The 21,510-nt window shown below is 47.5% G+C and overlaps 1 protein-coding gene across 1 annotated transcript in view; it reads right to left on the reverse strand.

The window, feature by feature from the left end:
* Window positions 1-21,510, reverse strand: part of LOC134936133 (A.superbus venom factor 1-like) — a 168,420-nt gene that overhangs the window by 88,593 nt on the left and 58,317 nt on the right. Inside the window, exons 12-13 of the mRNA XM_063931049.1 lie at window positions 10,536-10,739; window positions 9,460-9,651 (exon numbers count right to left, since the gene is read on the reverse strand). Coding sequence (XP_063787119.1) covers window positions 9,460-9,651; window positions 10,536-10,739 — 396 coding nt within the window. The remainder of the gene's footprint in view (window positions 1-9,459; window positions 9,652-10,535; window positions 10,740-21,510) is intronic.

Consider the following 21,510-nt stretch of genomic DNA (forward strand, 5'->3'; position numbering starts at 1 on the left):
TACTTTTACCATCAATGGGGGAGAACCAGATGGTTTCCCTCCATCAATGGTAAGAAGCTATTGAATATTTTTTTATTTTTTTCTCTCCAGGGTGTTGAGGACACAGAGCACAGCTCCAGCCCCAGACACCCACGAAACCCCCCCCCCCCCCCCCCCCCGGGGCCCTGATTGGTCCACGACATGTTCAATACAAAAGTAGGTTACCTTATAGATGGTTTCTCACCATCAAGGTCATCCATCAATGGTACCATTGATGTATAACCCACCAATGGCCTTCCCTGCCACTGCCACATACATAGTCAAAGACTGTATCCTGTGCTTTATATGAACAATAACAAGCTTATGCAGCTGGCTGGAACAAAGAATTGGAATTCTAAAACAACTAACTTTAAACATTGGGAATAGTTTAAATCACAAAACGCTAGGATTAGGGAGACTATTTTTTTTTCTTCTAATTTATTATTTCTTCTATAATAGTTAGGGGGGAATTCAAATGTTTGAAAAGTCGGTTGGGTATCTGTTTTTTCCTGTCTGCTAGATATGAAAAGACACCCAAGTGACTTTTCAAACAATTGAATATCCCCCTTAGTATATGCTAATCATGATTGATTGATTTCTTTATGTCAACTACGCAGGAAAAGAGTGCAAGCATTACATCATTTACAGTCTTAATGCACTATGGGAAAATAATCTGCATATATTCAAATTATTTTGTCTATAGCCCATTATGATTGTAAATGAGTGATGTGTGTGCTATCTCTGCATGGTTTATATACAAGATTTAATGAATGGCGATTAGCATATAGTATGTATTATAAATGTAAAAAATAGGATTTTAATTACCTACCGGTAAATCCTTTTCTCGTAGTCCGTAGAGGATACTGGGGTTCAATTTAGTACCATGGGGTATAGACGGGTCCACTAGGTGCCATGGGCACTTTAAGAGTTTAATAGTGTGGGCTGGCTCCTCACTCTATGCCCCTCCTACCAGACTCAGTCTAGAAACTGTGCCCGAGGAGACGGACATACTTCGAGAGAAGGATATACAGAGACAGTGGTGAGATTCGAACCAGCACACATATAACCAAAGGAAAGCCATGCTAACCAAACCTGAAACATGAACAGCAACAGCTGAACCAATACTTACCCAAGTAACTATGCAGGAAACACGAAGCACTGGACGGGTGCCCAGTATCCTCTACGGACTACGAGAAAAGGATTTACCGTTAGGTAATTAAAATCCTATTTTCTCTTGTGTCCTAGAGGATACTGGGGTTCCATTTAGTACCATGGGGATGTACCAAAGCTCCCAATACGGGAGGGAGAGTGCCGAGGTTCCTGCAGAACTGATTGACCAAACTTTAGGTCCTCAGAGGCCAAAGTATCGAACTTGTAGAACTTAGCAAACATGTTTGAACCAGACCAAGTAGCCGCTCGGCAAAGCTGAAGAGCCAAGACACCCCGGGCAGCCGCCCAGGAAGAACCCACTGAACGAGAAGAGTGGTCTTGTACAGATCTTGGAATCGGCAATCCTGCCGTGGAATAAGCATGCTGGATAGTTAGCCTGATCCAGCGAGCAAATGTCTGCGTGTTGGGATCATAAAGGACAAACAGTGCGTCCGATTTCCTGTGCCGAGCTGTCCGCTTCATATATACCACCAAGGCCCTCACAACATCCAACATCCAAGGACTTTTAAGTAGCCATGGTGTCAGTTGCCACTGGCACCACAATAGGTTGGTTTATATGAAAAGCCGACACAACCTTAGGAAGAAACTGCTGACGCGTTCTAAGCTCAGCTCTATCCTCATGGAAAATTAAATAGGGGCTCTTGTGAGACAACGCCCCCAACTCTAACACGCTTCTTGCTGATGCCAAGGCCAACAGTGTGACAGCCTTCCACATTAGAAACTTTGCATCTACCTCCTGTAAAGGCTCAAACCAATCCGATTGCAGGAACTGCAACACCACGTTAAGATCCCAAGGAGCCGTAGGAGGCACAAAGGGCGGTTGGATGTGCAGAACCCTCTTCAAGAAAGTCTGAACCTCAGGGAGGGAAGCTAATTGTTTCTGGAAGAAAATGGACAAGGTCGAAATCTGAACCTTTATGGAGCCCAGGCGTAGGCCCACATCCACACCTGCTTGCAGAAAGAGGAGGAAATGTCCTAGCTGAAACTCCACCGCAGGAAACTTCTTGGCCTCACACCAAGATACATATTTTTTCCAAATACGATGGTAATGCTTAGACGTTACTCCCTTCCTAGCTTGGATCAGAGTAGGAATCACCCTGGTCGGAATCCCCTTCCGTGCTAAAATCTGATGCTCAACTTCCATGCCATCAAATGTAGCCGTGGTAAGTCTTGGTAGACAAACGGCCCCTGCTGTAGAAGGTCCTCGCGAAGAGGAAGAGGCCACGGATCCTCTGTCAGTAATTCCAGAAGATCCGCATACCAAGTCCTTCTTAGCCAGTCCGGAGCAATGAGGATCGCATGAACCCTTGTTCTTTTGAGAATCCTTGGGATGAGTGGAAGTGGAGGAAACACGTACACTTACTGGAACACCCACAGAGTTACCAGTGCGTCCACCGCCACTGCTTGCGGGTCTCTCGACCTGGAACAGTACCGCCGGAGCTTCTTGTTGAGACGAGAGGCCATCATGTTTATCTGAGGTACTCCCCACCGGCTTGTCACCTCCGCGAACACCTCTGGGTGGAGGCCCCACTTTCATGGATGGAGATCGTGTGTGCTGAGGAAGTCTGCTTCCCAGTTGTCCACTCCCGGAATGAAGATTGCCGACAGTGCCACTGCGCGTCTTTCTTCCAAGAGAAGAATTCTTGTTACCTCTGACATTGCAGCTCTGCTCTTCATTCCGCCCTGTCGGTTTATGTAGGACACCGCAGTTACATTGTCCGACTGAACCTGAATGGCTTGATCTTGCCGAAGATGTGCAACTTGTAGAAGGGCATTGTATATGGCCCTTAGTTCAAGAAGGTTTATTGGAAGGATGGCTTCCTGACTTGACCACTTTCCTTGGAAGTTTTCCCCCCGGGTGACTGCTCCCCAACCTCTGAGTCTTGCATCTGTGGTAAGAAGAATCCAATTTTGAATCCCGAACCTGCGGGCTTCGATCAGGTGAGAAGTCTGCAGCCACCAGAGAAGCGAAATTCTGGCTTTCGGCGACAGGCGTATCCGCTGGTGCATGTGAAGATGTGATCCGGACCACTTGTCCGGGAGATCCAGCTGGAAGAATCTTTTATACTGCAGGGCCTCGTAGGAGGCTACCATCTTCCCCAGAAGGCGAATGCACTGATGAACCGATACCCTGGCTGGCTTCAGGACATCATGGACCATTGACTGGATCACCAACGCTTTTTCCAACGGAAGAAACACCCTCTGTACTTCCGTGTCAAGTATCATTCCCAAGAAGGGAAGTCTCCTTTTCGGTTCCAAATGTGATTTTGGAAGATTCAGAATCCATCCATGATCCTGAAGTAGTTGAGTTGAGAGAGCAATACTCTGCAACAACCTCCCCTGGAAGATGCCTTTATCAGTAGATCGTCCAAGTATGGAATTATGTTCACTCCCTGTTTGCGGAGGAGGAGCATCATCTTTGCCATGACCTTGGTGAACACCCTTGGTGCTGTGGAGAGACCAAATGGCAGTGCCTGGAACTGATAGTGACAGTCCTGTGGTGCAAACCTTAGATAGGCCTGGTGAGGCAGCCAGATCGGAATGTGAAGGTATGCATCTGTTTTGTTCATATGTTTGTAAATCCAGTCATAAAGATACAGAGACATGTAAGCTCACTGCTGTGCTGTTTATTCCATCACCAACTCCAGACACACTGTACACTGGACCACCCACTTCCCAGCATCCCCCTGGTCCCAGAGACCATCACTGAAGATTCAGGCTTACACATATTAGTAAGGGAGTGTCTACAAATATTAAGCATTCTAATACACTAACATCACATCCTCTTTTCTATAAAGATAAGCCCTGTACGCTTCAATGCAACAATTAACGTCATATTAAGAACATCATCTAACACGTTTCAATGAGTCTCTCAGGTCTGCGTATTTACCTTTTGGGTCTTTCATACACAGTCTGTGTTTCATCGACCATGTTGGACCTTTCTAGAATCGTGGTTTGTTCACCATTATGAGGATCATCATACATGTCAGATGAAGGGCATTCTTCAGTCATGTTGTCTTCATTATGGTTAGGTTGAGATCTTAAATCCACCCGATTTCTTCTTACTTCCGTTCCACGCTCTGTACGTATATTATAAGATCTTGGTGCTACTTGTGCTTGCACAATACCTTTCTGCACCCAAATACCTTTCTCGTGATCTCTGAGATGGACTTGATCACCCGATTTTATATCAAATAAGTTTTTTGCTCGCCTGTCATGGAACAGTTTCTGTTTCGCCTCTTGACGTTCCTTACTCAGTCTGACCAACGCTGAGTTATGTGTATTAAGCAGTTCATCATGTATCGGGAGATTTGCTCTAATCCTCCTTCCCATCAGCATTTGTGCAGGAGAAAGTCCATTCTGTAAAGGTGTACTGCGGTAGATGAAAAGACTTTTGTAGAAATCTTCTTTACCTTCTTGAGCTTTTTCATGAGACTCTTTACAGTTTTTACTGAACTTTCCACCAACCCATTTGAGCGTGGATAGTGGGGACTTGACGTAGTATGGACAAATTCCCACTCATCAGCAAATTGTCTAAATTCAGCACTGGAAAACTGAGGACCATTGTCAGTGAACACTTCCATAGGAACACCATGCCTTGCAAAGATTGACTTCATGCAATTGATTACGGCTTTACTAGTAGTTGTATGTAGTGTCTTCACCTCAGGGTAGTTAGAGTAATAATCATTCACGACAATGTACGATTTCCCATTACAATCAAACAAATCTGCGCCAACTTTCTGGTACGGTCTCTCTGGGACTGCGTGAGGACTCAGTGGCTCGACTTGTTGTTTCGGTCTATACGTAACACATAATTCACATGTAGCTGTAGTCTGAGCTATGTCTTGGTTCATTCTGGGCCAATACATAACTTCACGCACTCTCCGCTTACATTTTTCTTCTCCTAAGTGGCCTTCATGTATCTTGCACAGCATAGTTTTTCTTAGTCATGCAGGTATTACAAACCTATTGCCTTTGTAAATAATACCATCGACAACTGTAAGGTCACTGCGGTACATCCAATATTGTGCCCCCATCTGTATATCCTGTATTGTACTCCCCCCCCCCCCTGTTTTGTTCATATGTTTGTAAATCCAGTCATAAGGATACAGAGACATGTGAGTTCACTGCTGTGCTGTTTATTCCATCACCAACTCCAGACACACTGCACACTGGACCACCCACTTCCCAGCATCCCCATGGTCCCAGGGACCATCACTGAAGATTCAGGCTTACACATATTAGTAAGGGAGTGTCTACAAATATTAAGCATTCTAATACACTAACATCACAGCATCCTTGATATCCAGAGATACCAGGAATTCACCCTCTTCCAGACCTGAGATTACCGCTCTCAGAGACTCCATCTTTAACTTGAATACCCGCAAGTAGGGGTTCAAGGATTTTAGGTTTAATATCGGTCTTACCGAACCATCCGGTTTCAGTACCACGAACAGGATGGAGTAATAACCCTTGTTCTGTAGTTGAGGTGGAACTGGAACAATAAATCTGTGTCAGAACCAATTTTTGAATAGCCTCCTGCAGTATTGTACTGTCTTCCTGAGAAGCTGGTAAGGCTGATTTGAAGAATCTGTGAGGTGGGAGTTCGTGAAATTCCAGTCTGTACCCCTGGGCAATAATATCTTTGACCCAGGGGTCTAGGCATGATATCGCCCAGATGTGACTGAAATCTTTTAATCTTGCTCCCACCTGCCTGACTCTCAGTCAGTGTGGTCCACCGTCATGCCAAAGGTTTTGAGGAAGCAGAACCTGAGGTCTGTTCCTAGGCACCTGCTGCTGCAGGTTTTCTGGATTTCCCTCGACCACCTCTAAAAGAAGTGGAGGGACCTCTGGATTTGTTTTTAAACTTTGCGGTCCGAAAGGACTGCAGTGTAGGTGCAGGATATGATTTCCTAGCCGGTGTAGCTGCGGAAGGTAGATATGTCGACTTAACCGCAGTTGCCTTGGATATCCACGTATCCAGTGCGTCCCCAAACAGGGCCTCACCTGTGAAGGGCAGGCTCTCCACGCTTCTCCTGGAGTCTGCATCCGCAGTCCATTGGCGTAGCCACAGTCCTCTGCGTGCCGAAACTGCCATAGCTGTAACCCGTGCGTTAAGCAGGCCAATTTCCTTCATGGCCTCCACCATGAAGCTTGCAGAATCTTGTATGTAACGCAAAAGCAAGTCAATTTCACTCTTATTCATGGAATCTAAATCATCAATTAAGGTGCCTGACCACTTTACAAGGGCCCTAGAGATCCACGCACAAGCAGTAGTGGGTCTCTGGGCTACGCCTGCAGCTGTGTACAGTGAATTGAGCGTAGTCTCAATTTTGCGGTCAACCGTATCCTTTAAGGAGGCAGCGCCAGGGACAGGTAGAACAACCTTTTTTGATAATCTAGACACAGAGGAATCCACAATAGGTGGGTTTTCCCACTTCTTCCTATCCTCCTGAGGGAAAGGGAAGGAAATGAGTAACCTTTTATGGATCTGGAATTTTTTCTCTGGATTTACCCAGGTTCCTTCAAATAATGGAGTTTAATTCCTTTGATGCAGGGAAAGTAACCGAGGATTTCTTTTTTGCATTAAAATAAGACTCCTCGTCTTCATCAGGTACCTTCTCTGTGATTTGCAAAACGTCCCTAATGGCCTCAATCATAGCTAGCACCTCTTGGGCGAGAGCTGCATCACCCCTCCCCCCCCCCCCCTCCTCCACAGATCCACCTCACCGTCTCCTGTATCTGAGGCATCGTCATCAGTGTCAGCCTGCAATATCTGGGCCAGTGTACGCTTTTGTGGATACGTGGGTGGGGTGAGAGGCGCAGTTGTGAGGGCTGAATCTTTATTCATCAGATCCTCCACAGATTTTCTTAAAAATAGTACATTGTATAGACTCTCCAGGTGAAGAGAAACACTCTGCTGTACAAGACACACAGTCCTTTGACATGGTAATGTGAGATATATGCACGTATATATACACACACACACACACACACACACACACACACACACACACACACACACACAGGAAAATGTCAGACACAATTTCCAACAGAGTCCTTCAGAGAGCCACAGAGTATGAGGAAACCAGCCACACAGCGCCTTATATAGCTAATATAGTAATAAAAGCCAGGCGCAGACTAACTACCCTTAATAGGGTATAGTCAGTACTATTCACTTGCTCCCCCCCCCCCCCCCCCCATTACCCCCTGGTACCGCAGAGGTATGCTGGAGTTGTCTGGAGGCACAGCGCTTCCCTGTCAACGTCCTGTAATAGAGATCTGCAGGGAGAAAATGGCGCTGGTGAGCTGCTGGGTCCGCTCTGAGTGAAGCCCCACCCCCCGTAATGGCTCGCGGTTTCCCGCACTTTCTTAATACTGGCCTGTGGTGATTTATGTCTGACAGCAGGTTAGAACCCCTGTCAGACCTTGTATTCCATTTTAGGGTTCAGCGGTGACTCAGCGTGCCCCTCAGCAGTGTCCACATACACATACATATGCTGTCTGAGCCTCCTGGAGCGCAGCCTGCATCCAAAGCTGCGCTCCTACCCTTGTGCCGCCATATCCGCCGGCGACCCACTAACCAGGATGCCGGCGCTGTACTCACCACTCTTCATATTTTCTGACGCTGTTAGGGGTGGCGGCGTGCTGCGGGAGGGTACGCTCGCCGTGGTGGGGCTTGCGAATGACTCCCTCAGGAGCTCAGTGTCCTGTCAGCGGAGCAACGGGACCATTAACTCTTTAGGAAGTTAGGCCGTTCTCCCCCCTAAGTCTCACAAAGCAGGCAGACTGTTGCCACCCAGCCTCCTGTAAAATAACAAACTAAAAAAAAAAAAAAACTAAGAAAACTCCTCAGGAGCTCCCCTAGCTGTGATCAGCTCCTCCAGGCACATTTTCTAAACTGAGTCTGGTAAGAGGGGCAAAGAGGGAGGAGCTAGCCCACACTATTAAACTCTTAAAGTGCCCATGGCTCCTAGAGGACCCGTCTATATCCCATGGTACTAAATGGAACCCCAGTATCCTCTAGGACGTAAGACAAAATATGTTTCAAATAATTATATAGTCTCATGAATCCTAAAAGTTTATGATATAAAGTGACAAATAAGAAGGCTAAGGGGTATATTCAATTAGTGTCGAAAGCTGCCGTCTGTCGAAAATACGGCAGTTTTCGACTTTTTAAGGTCGAATCGTGATTCGACCTTTTCAATCCCCAGCATTTTTAGTCAGGGAATTCGACTTGTCGAATAGTACGTGAATTGACAGTATAGCTACCGATTCACGTACTTTTCAGGGAAATGACATAAAAAAGTGTCGGACTGAGATGAGGGACTGGGGAGGAGAGGGGGGAGAGCAGCGCCGGAGGAGACGGGGGAGAGCCGCGGGCACAGGGTGAGAGCAGCACTGGAGGAGACGGGGGAGAGCCGCGGGCACAGGGTGAGAGCAGCGCTGGAGGAGACGGGGGAGAGCCGGGAGCGCAGCGCTACAGCAGCTGGCAGCGTAGCCGGAGGATGTCACAGCCGCCGCTCACTGCAGTGTCCACCCGGCTCCAGCAAGCGAGGTCTCGCTTCTTTGAATAGCCCAGGTCAGATCCATTCCGACAAATGAATGTCGGAATGGATCCGACTTCAATTGAATATACCCCTAAGACTTTCTAATAAATTAGTAGAGGAGACGAGTGAGCACAGTTTAGGGGAGGGGACCTGCTGGATCAATGGTGCTGCCTCAGCCTACCAGTAAGGATGGCCATTGATGGGCTGTCCATCAATGGTTGCCATAGATGACACCATCGGTGATAACCATTGATGTTACATAAACCATCTATGGTGAACCATTGATGGTTTGCACCACTCGATGGCCACCACTGAAAGGTGCTGGCTGGGCCACGGATCATTAAAAAAAACACGGGCGAGGCTTAGTGGGTGTCTGGGCGTAGCTATGCTCAGTGTCCCGGCACCTTGCAAAAAAAAATTTAAAAAATATTTGTTTAAGCTGAACCATCTGGTTCTCTACCATCAATGGCAAAAGCACTTGACATGGGCCACAAACCATCGATGATTAGGAATCATCGATGGTTGATGGCCATCCCTCCCTACCAGTCATGCAGTATAACATGAGTGGTAGCGCTGTCATTGTATAGCTGGCTGCCAGCAGAGCAGGGAATGCGCTTCTCCAGCCCCATACCCGCCTGCATCGCTTACCACACTGTGGACATTTATTAATTATTGAGTTTTTACTAATTTCTCTATATAAAAAGTTGTTCAATTAGCTCACCGTTCCCATACAAGAGTCTGTGACATCCACCCAGACTGAGTCGGACACAATCTCATTTCCCACAATGTAATATGCTATGATACGGAAAGACGGTAGAAATTGCTCCGTGATAGGAAGTGATAAGGTCACCACCGGTTGACCTGCCAGACGAGGCTGCCTCTCCGTCTTCAGAATCCTGCCCTTGTTCATGATCTAAGGAGGGAGAAAATGTGGATTAAATCGTGTGGATTACAATATGGACTGAGCATTTCCAGTAGTGGAGAGAGAATTTGCATTGGAAGTAACATTTTCAATAGTCTAAACGAAGACGTTATTAAACCATATGGGTAAGATGTACTAAGCCTTAAATAGTGATAGAGAGTGATAAACCACCAGCCAATCAGCTCCTAACCTGTAGTTTTTCAAACACAGGGGCAGATTTATTAACCTGGAGAAGGCATAAGGAAGTGATAAACCAGTGATATGTGCAAGGTGATAAAGGCACCAGCCAATCAGCTCCAATATGTAAATTAACAGTCAGGATCTGATTGGCTGGTGCCTTTATCACCTTGCACATATCACTGGTTTATCACTTCCTTATGCCTTCTCCAGGTTAATACATCTACCCCACAGTCTGGGACATGGCAGTTAGGAGCTGATTGGCTGATACTTTATCTCTCTCCACTTTAACACTTTTCAAGGCTTAGTACATTTCCCCCTAAAGAATGGTGTAACGATAGAGTCTGCAATATTCTCTTCCCTGTGATGGATTTAATGACTCGTACAGGTGTAGTCAATGTTGACACCAAAATCTCAACATCAGAATGTCAACAGGTCCCATTGTTGACATTCAAGGGGGTAAATTTACTAAAGCTTCCAAAACAGAGAATTGGTGATGTTACCCATAGCAACCAATCAGATGTTGTCTATCATTTTTCTATTGCCTCTTAGAAAATGATAGACATCATCTGATTGGTTTCTATAAGCAACATCACCAATTCTCTGTTTTAGAAGCTTTAGTCAATTTACCCAAAAATGTCAACATGGACATTAGGTCAACAAGCCAAAATGTAAATTTTCACAAATAGTCCGGTTACCAGGTAGGTGAAGTGCTGGATCTGGTTCTGTATGCCCAGGTTAGTATTACGAATATTGAAGTTTATTTGAAGATTGACCCCAGGTTTGACCTCTGCCGCGGTGATACCAATGTGCAGATAATTCCCGTTTGATTTGTACGCTGTGACGGTCGTTGTCGCAGATGCCTGTCGATTGGGAGGCAAATCAGGACGGTCTGTTTTTACCTATAAGGAGAGGATATAAGAGAAAGAGCTTATTAATAGAGAACACAGCTATGACCGTGAAGAAAAAACTTTTTTAAACAAAAAATATGGTTCTCTCTCTCCTTTAGAGGATAGATGAGGGGAACAAAATAAAACAATGAACTGAAAAAATGTAAGTGGCTTATATATGTGTAAGGTGTAGGTAAGTAAAAGGCCAGTGGTACGGGGGGCGTGGCCAGGACGGGCATGGAGTAGCACTCACACTGTGCAGCTCTCCAGCCACTCTATCCTGCAAACATATCCTGAATCCCCCTCTGGGTCCCAATTTGCAGCCACAGCTCCATGAAGGTTCCCTGCTCCCCCCTGGAGTGAAATTACATCCGCTGCTGTTGTCACTGGAGGCCCAGGAGCTCCGTACTTCGGCGGGCCCTGATCCGTGCCGGGAGCCGCTGCCTCGTGTGGGGACCGGAAGTTCGGCTCTGTGACTGCCCCGTCTGCTGCTCGCTGCGGCCATCCGAGGTGCCGGGGAGGTGAGGGAGCCGTGCGCTCAGCTGCCGCCCTGCTGATCCCCTGTGAGGTCCGGGGGGAGCCGCGGGTGAAACTCCCAGACCCGTCTCTTCTGCTGCGGGGACGCGCTCCCCGCGAAACCGGAAGTGCGGCTCCGCTGTCTGCCGCCGCCTGCATCTTCCTTGCCGGACACATTTGAGAGGTCAGGGTCTGGATGTGGGGCACCCCTGCACCTGTGGGGGAAATATAGGAAAGAGTGGAGTATCCTGAATCACTGCGGGGTAAATGCTTTGGCGGCCATTTTATGGATTCCATCTGCTACACTGGGATTAAGGTGCTGGGGAAGTCCTGCAACTCTGGTTGGGAGTGATAATCCCTACAATCTTGCTGAAGTGGTTGGTCACGCTGCACTATATCCGGAGACTGTGGCCCTGCTGTCTATTTCTACATATCTATAGTTTGCCTGACGCCCATTTGCCGGCTGGGGTGGGCACCCCCCTCCCCCCCTTTTTTTTCTCTTTGCCTATATTTGCTTTGATACGTCCGGCAGATCGGGAGAACCATCACCGTGCTGTCTAAAATGGTGAAAGGTCGCCAGACCGGCGCGGCGGCGGGAGCGATGGATAAGTTTGTTCGCGACCAAGGCCCCCAACAGCGGAGAGGGGAGACCACAAGATCCGAGACATCGCCCCCATCTCCTGCTTATAGCTCCGTCTCCTCTGACCCTCCGGATGCTGCACTGCAGAGAGTACTAGACGCGGTAAATGTCAGTGAAGTGCGTCTGGCTGACAAAATCGGGCAGGTGCAGTCCGACCTCTCCATTATCCATCAGGACCTCCAGCGGGTGAGAGAGAGAGTGGGAGAAGCGGAGACCCGTATTTCCAATATCAAAGATACCGTTGGCCCGCCGGGACGTCGCACTGATGCTTTGGAGTCCCAGATGAATGATGTGCGCAAAAAGCTCACGGATGTGGAGGGGCCTCTGCGGCGCAATAACGTCCGCTTCATTGGCCTGCCTGAAAAAGAAGAGGGCTCCGCTCCCGAGGAATTTCTTGTAAAATGGCTCCGCGATTCTTTCGGATCTGAGGAATTCTCGCCATATTTCACTGTTGAACGGGCCCATAGAGTTCCAATGCGCCCACTGCCGCCGGGGGCTCCACCCCGTACCTTTATTGCTAAGTTCCTCCATTACCGTGACCGGGACACAATCCTGAGGCTGGCTCGTACTAAGGGCCCTCTGAAATGGAATGGATCGCCAATATCGGTATTCCCGGACTTTGCGGTGGATGTACAAAAAGATAGGGCTCAGTTCATACCTGTCAAGAGGAGACTTCGTGAACGTGACCTGCCGTATGCCATGCTATTCCCATCCAGACTGCGGGTAGTGGCGGATGGGGAAACAAAGTTTTTCACGACCCCTCGTGAGGCCATGGTGTGGTTGGACAGACGATTCCCGGCGAGACGTGCCCTTGCGGATTAGTGTCTATCCGGTTGATATTGGAAGCTGATTTTCTTCTGTTCTCCCTTTATGGCTAATTATTCTGTCTGTCTTAGATATATGTGTTAGATATTGCGAAGAGATAGGATGCGGGCCTGTTTGAGTGCTGTCAATGCTTCTTTTAGCCCCCGCTACATTGTTACCGCAGTTCAGACAGGACATATGTATACCCTTTAAGTCAACCACGATATACTTGATATGTTCTTGTGTATGATTATACCTTGGGGGTTTTTTGCTCTCCTTTTTTTCCTGCTAATTTATCGGTTTCTGTGCGGGAGGTTGGGGGGGGGATTGCTGAATGCTTGTCCTGACTGACATAGGTGGTTTTCTGATATCCGAGTATGCTTTTATTTTGGGTATTAGAGGGACCTAGGGGGCGGATCCTTATGATCCCCCCTCGTTTGTTTTTTGTTTTTGAGGGGGGAGAGGCTAATGGCTGGGAGCAACCTCCTAATTTTGCTGTTCTCTAGTTGTTCTCTATTCCCGAGAGTCATTACATTCTTGGCCCCTACTAAGGAGTGTTTGCACTGGCCGATGGTGCATTAAAGTTTGGTTTATTTTAATTTTTAGGTATGTACACTCAGTTTGGGGATCCAGGTATGCTGCATGTTGGGGGTGGTATACAGGGAGGGGGGAAGGGGAGGGTGTTGGGTCATATTCACTTTTTGAGCGGTAAAGTGTGTAGTGAAAGTACTTGGTTTACTACTGTGCAATATAAGCAATGGTGTCTGGTTACTGAATCTGTATTTGGCGGGGCTGACCGGCGGCGGGGCGATACACTGATTATATTTTTGCTGTACTATGACGGGGATTAAGGTGGTGTCGTGGAATGTGAGAGGGCTCAATGATAAAGTTAAGAGGTCTCTTGTACTCCGACAGCTCAAACACTATGCCGCTGATATTGTCTGTCTTATGGAAACACACTTGGTGGGGAGTAGGATTCTATCACTGAAGAGGCCCTGGGTGGGTTGGGCATACCACTCTATGCACACGTCCGCCTCACGCGGGGTTTCAATCCTTATTAAGCGGACCGTCCCTTTTGTAATGGAATCTATACAAACGGATCCGTGGGGGAGATATGTGTTTTTGAAATGTAGGTTATTTTATGTTCCTGTCCTCCTGCTAGCAGTCTATGTGCCCCCTCCATACTCTCCCGATGTACTTAAAAAGGTTGCTGGGTTCATGGCCTTATCCCCGGGGGTGTCTGTTATATGCTTGGGGGACTTCAATAATGTGCTAGACGTGGTAATGGATAGGCTCTCCATGTCTCCGTCTGCTGCTGGTCCTGGGAGATCTGGGTTTGCAAATGTGGTGTCGGGGTTGGGCCTGGTCGATCCGTGGAGACTGAGACACCCTTCCCTTAAACAATACTCGTGTTTCTCACACTCCCATTCTTCGTTCTCTAAGATTGACCTGGCCCTCCTCTCGAGTGACATGGCTCCCCGCGTCGGTAACATTAGATATGAAACTAGAGGTATATCAGACCACTCCCCCTTGACCTTCAACTTAGACTGTAATTGCGATAGAGGCCAAGCTGTGTGGAAATTTAACCCATTCTGGCTCGTTCACATGGGAGATGGAACTGAAATGGTAGCCGCATGGCGGGAGTTCTTTGAGCTGAATAGTACCGACCAATCTATCTCTAACTTATGGGACACATTTAAGGCCTTTTTACGGGGGAGTTTGATTAAACGGGTGTCTGAGTTAAAATCCTTCTATAGGAGGAGGGAGGCTGAGTTGGAGGCCCGGAGTGTCGCTGCAGAACTACAATACTTGCAGGATTCTCTGATCAGTTCCAGGTCAGCCTGGTTGTCGGCTCAGAGGGAATGGAGAGAGTACCTAATGGAAAAGACTCAGCATAGACTCCTTTTCTCATCCCATACCTTTTACGCTACGGGGGACAGGCCGGGGACATACCTGGCCTCTCTGGCTCGGGGAGACAGACCTACTAGTGTAGTGGTAGAGATTGTGAGCGCTGAAGGTGCTCACCTGACCCAGACTCCACAGATGACGGCTGAATTTGTATCCTTCTATAGTCGCTTATATGAATCTAAATTGGACTGTACCTCATCACAATTAAATGATTATTTGGACGGTGTCTGCTTCCCCACCTTGTCTGGGGAGGCTTGTGACCTGTTGGAGGCACCTATTTCCCCCGATGAAGTTAGAGCAGCGATTGAGGCCTCCCCTGGCGGTAAGGCCCCGGGCTTAGATGGAATACCCTCCGAGGTCTATAAGCACAACTTGGATTTTTTTGTCCCCCGCCTACTTGAGTTATATGGCCAGATTTTTACACAGGATTCTCTTCCCCCGTCTATGGCGGAGGCAGTGATTGTGGTTCTCCCTAAACCTGACAAGGATCCTAAGAAAGTGGAGTCCTATCGTCCTATATCCCTCCTACCCACTGACATTAAAATTTTGGCTAAGATATTGTCTGGCAGATTAAATACAGTTATTTCCCACATTATACACCCAGACCAGACGGGATTTATGCCTAATAAATCGACCTCTATTAATCACAGGCGTCTGTTTACCCACCTACAAATCCCCCGGGCGGACCCTTCCTCCTCCATTATCGTTTCGCTAGATGCCGCTAAGGCTTTCGACTCTGTGGAGTGGGAATATTTATGGGAAGTTATGCGTAGATTTGGTATCGGACCGAACTTTATTAAATATGTTCGACTGATGTACTCCTCCCCCTCGGCAAGGGTGGCGGTTAATGGTTTCGTCTCTCACTCCTTTCCCTTATCTAGAGGCACGAGACAGGGTTGCCCCTTGTCCCCTACCCTATTTGCTATGGCCATTGAACCCCTTGCATGTCTTCTGAGAACAGATGCGGGTATTTATGGACTTAAAGTGGGTGCTCGGGAAGACAGAGTGGCCCTATATGCTGACGACATCCTGATGTTTGTGGATCGCTATGCTGAGTCTATGCCTAGGATCTTGGAAATTATTCATGGGTTCGGGCGATACTCTGGTTTACTGATAAACTGGGAGAAATCCTCTATTATCCCACTTAAGGGCGAAGTCCCTGCCTCCCCGTTGGTGGTTCTTCCATTGAAGTAGATGGAATCATTCAAATATTTGGGTATTTGGGTGTCTAATAACCCTCAAAAATTCTCTTCTCTTAACATTACTCCTCAAATAAAGTATCTCCGCGGCCGGGTGCAGACGTGGGGTAAGTTGCCCTTGACAGTTACGGGGAGGGTTAATATGGTTAAAATGGTCTTCCAGCCCAAGCTTCTCTATGTCCTACAGCAATCACCTGTCTATATTCCACAGAAGATTTTTAAACAAATAGACGGGTTGCTTTCCTCCTTGGTGTGGGCCAGTAAACGAGCACGCTTAAAACTAGATACCATGACCAGAACACGTGAATTGGGGGGTCTGGCCCTCCCCAATTTCCGTTTCTACTACTACGCGGCGCAACTGATACATGTCTGGGAGTGGGTTAATGATCTCGATCCCCTGGCTCTGCATTCACTGATGCTGCATCACGACTACCCGAGGGGCTCCCCATTACAGCTACTTCTCTGTGGCAGCGTTCAAATGTCCACAATACCGCTTATTAAGCAAGCCCTCCTGGTGTGGAAAATGGTGCACTCGGTGATGCGCGGCCATGGCGTTGACCCTGACACCCCTCTGGATAACATATATGGCTTACCGGAACTGTGTCATCTTCAGGTCCGAGAAGTTTGGGGAAGATGGGGAGTATCATCTTTGGGCCATGTATATAGTGATGGGATTCTTAACTCTTTCCAACAACTTCAACACGCTCACAACATTCCCTCTAGGTTCTTTTTTCAATTCCTACGGTTGAGACATGCACTGGCAGCCCAGTTCCCAAATGGCCCTCCAGTCTTAGCTGACTCCCCGGTTAAAACAATGTTGCAAACGCTAGACTCGGGACACCTAGTCTCTAGGATATATGGTCGTATCCTACAAATGCACCACGGTGACCCTCTAATGGCTCTTCGAGGTAAATGGGAATCAGATGTGGGTATGCTATCGGATGATGCATGGAATACTGCTATAGGAGCCCATCGGATCTCCACTTCCTCTGTCAGATACCAGCAAATACAACTATACATTCTACACAGGGTGTATATGACCCCGGTGAGATTAGCACATATCGGGGGGGCTCACAATTCGCAATGCCCTAGATGTGGAGTCGTGGATGCAGATTTCTGGCATTTACTGTGGTTGTGTCCTGGCGTGTCTGTGTTTTGGACGGCGGTTATACGGATCCTGGGTGACACAGGTATTCCCTCCTTCGTATGTACTCCTGCGCTTTGTACACTGCTGATTGTGGACGAGGAAGCCTTGGACCCACCTAGTAGGCGATATGTTATTAGCTTATGCGCTCTAGCTAGGGTCTGTATTGCCCGGCTATGGCTGGCCAGTGAGGCCCCGACATCTAGGGCGTGGATATCCCTGGTCAACGAAACAATTGCACATGAAAAATTTGTGTTTCTGGCTAGGAAGGTGGAGAGGAAATGGTCCACAATATGGGGCAGATGGATGGATTCTAAATATTATAAAGAGAGATATAGCTAAATCCGTACTCTTCCTCGTGTATCGGTATAGGATGTTGTGCGAGGGGGGCACCCCCGCGGCCGGTCTTGTCTTGCCTTGCTATGATATATGTAACATAATGTACCAGTTCTGCTGTGCTTATGAGTTTAGGGGAACTGTTATGTTTAGGATGCGTTGAGCTAAGACACCGTTGCTTTGTGACTATATGTTCTATGAGTAATAATGTTTACTAAATGTATTATGGACTGCATACATGTACTGCTATCTCCACACATGTTGGATGTGGATAATGTATGTGTGTTGTTTATGTGAAATGTTAAAGCAAAATTGAAAAACTCATTAAAAAATATTGAATTTAAAAAAAAAAAGGCCAGTGGTACCACCGGACCATGAGCCATACTATATCGGAAGTGCTACAGTGTATGCCGCTTCAGTGATACTCTACAAGTACTACTTGTGCAGATGTGCCTACACTGGGAGGTGGCTGTCACAAAAGTAAAACACCGAGGTGGCTGTCGCAACAGTAAAAAACACCACAGTCGTGCACTAGACCCTGGAGTGCCCATCTTATCCCTTAGGGATAAAAAAATAATAATAAGGATTAAAAAACATGTAATGTGCAGTGCAGGTACATGACACGTATATCACAGCCCATCGGTTAGTGCGTTCAAAAAAAGGATTTTAATTAGCTGCCGGTAAATCCTTTTCTCGTAGTCCGTAGAAGATAATGGGGATCCATTATGTACCATAGGGTATAGACATGTACACTAGGAGCCATGGGCACTTTAAGAATTTGATAGTGTGGGCTGGCTCCTCCCTCTATGCCCCTCCTACTAGGCTCAGTCTAGGAAACTGTGCCCGAGGAGACGGACATACTTTGAGAGAAGGATATAAAAGAATAGTGGTGAGATTCCGAACCAGCACACACAAACAAGAGGAAAGCCATACTAACCAACTAGAACAGGAACAGCAACAGCTGAACCAAACAACAATACTTAACCAAGTAACAATGCAGGAAGCACGAAGCATCGGGCGGGCGCCCAGTATCCTCTACGGACTATGAGAAAAGGATTTACCGGGAGGTAATTAAAATCCTATTTTCTCTTACATCCGAGAGGATACTAGGGATCCATTTAGTACCATGGGGAAGTACCAAAGCTCCCAAACTGGGTGGAAGAGTGCTGAGATTCCTGCAGAATTGATTGACCAAACTGAAGGTCCTCAGAGGCCAAAGTATCGAACTTGTAGAACTTTGCAAACGTGTTCGAAACTTCGAACCTGACCAAGAAGCTGCTCGGCAGAGCTGTAAGGCCGAGACACCGCGGGCAGCCGCCCAAGAAGATCCCACCGACTTAGTCGAGTGGGCCTGTACAGATTTAGGAACCGGCAATCCTACCGTGGAATAATCATGCTGGATAGTGAGCCTGATCCAGCGCGCAATTGACTGCTTTGAAGCAGGACATCCAATCTCATTGGGATCGTAAAAAACAAACAGCGAATCTGACCCCCTGCGACGAGCTGTTCTCCTCACATACACCCCCAAAGCCCCCACAACATCCAAAAGACTTTGAAGTAACAGAGGTGTCGGTAACAACCGAAACCACAATAGGTTGGTTGATGATGCAGACACCACCTTAGGATGAAATTGCTGATGAGTCCTGAGTTCAGCTCTGTCCTCATGGAAAATTAAATAGGGGCTCATGTGAGACAACGCCCCCAGCTCCGACACATGTCTTGCTGAAGCCAAGGCCAACAGTACGATGGGTCTTCCACGTAAGATATTTTACGTCCACCTGCTATAACGGTTCAAACCAGTCCGATTGGAGGAACTGCAGGTGCCGTGGGAGGCACAAAGGGAGGTTGGATGTGCAGAACACCTTTCAAGAACGTGTGGACCTCAGGAAGAAAATCCAATTGTTTCTGAAAGAAAATGGACAAGGCCGAAATCTGGACTTTTATGGATCCCAGACGTAGGCCCACATCCACACCAGACTGCAAAAAAAAGCAGGAAACGTCCCAGATGAAATTCCACCGCAGGATAGTTTTTGCTCTCACACCATTTTCTTCCAAATACGGTGGTAATGTTTTGACATTACCCCCTTCCTGGCTTGGATCATAGTCGGCATGACCTTATCAGGGATGCCTCCCCTGGCTAGAATCACCCGTTCAACTTCCATTTCATCAAACGTAGCCATGGTAAGTCTTGATAGACGAACGGGCCCTGTTGCAGAAGATCCTCGCGAAGAGGTAGAGGCCACGGATCTTCGAGGAGCATCTCCAGATGGTCCGTCCGCATACCAGGCCCTTCTTGGCCAGTCCGGAGCAATGAGAATTGCTTGAACTTTTTCCCTTCTTATTCTTTTCAGAATTCTTGGGATTAGAGATAGTGGAGGAAACACGTATACCATCTGATAGACGCATGGAGTCTTCAAAGCGTCCACTGCCTGTGGGTCTCTCAACCTGGAACAATACCGCTTGAGTTTCTTGTTGAGATGAGAGGTCATCATGTCGATTTGTGGACATCCCCATCGATGTGTCAAGCACCTGAACACCTCCGGGTGAAGGCCCCACTCCCTCGGGTGCAGGTCGTGTCTGCTGAGGAAGTCTGCTTCCCAGTTGTCTACTCCCGGAATAAAGATCGCCGACAATGCAGCAGCGTGTTTTTCTGCCAGAGGAGAATTCTTGACACCTCTGACATTGCTGCTCTGCTTTTCATTCCGCCCTGTCGGTTTATGTACGTAATTGCCGTCACATTGTCCGACTGGACCTGAATGACCCAATCTTGAAGAAAATATTAGGCCTGCAGAAGGGCGTTGTATACAGCCCTGAGTTCCAGAATGTTAATTGGAAGGACAACTTCCTGACTTGACCATCTGACCATCAATGGCATCCTGTATGGTTATACTTGCCTCTTGTCAAACTGTTAAGCCTGAGTTAAAGAATCTGTGAGGTGGGAGCTCTTGAAACTCCAGTCTGTAGCCCTGGGAAATAAGATCTATGACCCAGGGATCCTGGCATGATGTTGTCCAGATGTGACTGAAATTTTTTAGTCAGGCTCCCACCTGCCAGTCTTCCAGGCATCGTGTCCCACCGTCATGCAGAAGGCTTTGAGGAAGCAGAGCTGGAGCTCTGTTCCTGAGAACCAGCAGTTGCTGGTTTGTGTGGTTTACCTCTATCGCCTCTGTTGGTTGTAGACGATCCTCTGGCTTTGCCCTTAAACTTGGCAGTCCAAAAGGACTGTAGAGTAGGTCCTGAGTAGGTCTTCCTGGTTGGGGGAGCTGCAGAAGTAAGATATGTGGACTTACCCGCAGTAGCTTTGGAGATCCATTTGTCTAGCTCATCTCCAAATTAGGCCTTCCACGCCTTTCCTGGAGTCTGTGTCCTCAGTACACTGGCGTAACCATAAGCCCCTGCGTGCTGTTACTGTAATAGCAGTGGTGCGTGCATTAAGCAAACCTACTTCTTTTATGGCTTCCACCATAAAGTTTGCAAAGCACTGTATATCATTCCGAGTTGATCGCTAGCTGCTTTTGTTCACTGTGCAGCGATCAGGCAAAAATTCGGCACCTCTGCACATGCGTATTCGGCACAATGCGCACGTGCGTCGGACTATTACAACGAACGATGTAGTTTCACACAAGGTCTAGCGATGCTTTTCAGTCGCACTTCCGGCCGCAGAGTGATTGACAGGAAGAGGGCATTTCTGGGTGTCAACTGACCATTTTCAGGGAGTGTTTGTAAAAACGCAAGCGTGCCAGGAAAAACGCAGGCGTGGCTGGGTGAACGTAGGGCGTGTTCGTGACGTCAAAACAGGAACTGAATAGTCTGAAGTGATCGCAAGCGCTGAGTAGGTCTGAAGCTACTCTGAAACTGCACAAACTTATTTTGTAGCCGCTCTGCGATCCTTTCATTCGCACTTATGCTAAGCTAAAATAGACTCCCAGTGGAAGTGTATGGCTGCTAAAAACTGCTAGCGAGCGAACAACTCGGAATGACCACTATGTTGCAGGAGTAACACAATCTCCCTCCTAGATAAGGAATCCAACCCTTCAATGCGGTTACTCGACCATTTAGCAATGGCTTTAGTAATCCACGCACATGCTATAGTTGATCTCTGAGCCACCACAGCAGCTATGTACAAGGATTTCAGTGTAGTCTCAATTTTACGATCAGCCGTGTCTTTCAAAGAGGCTACACCAGGGACAGGCAATACAATTTTTCGTGACAACCTGGACACTGATGCACCCACTA

Source organism: Pseudophryne corroboree, chromosome 6 (genome assembly GCF_028390025.1).
Source record: "Pseudophryne corroboree isolate aPseCor3 chromosome 6, aPseCor3.hap2, whole genome shotgun sequence".
NCBI lineage: Eukaryota > Metazoa > Chordata > Amphibia > Anura > Myobatrachidae > Pseudophryne > Pseudophryne corroboree.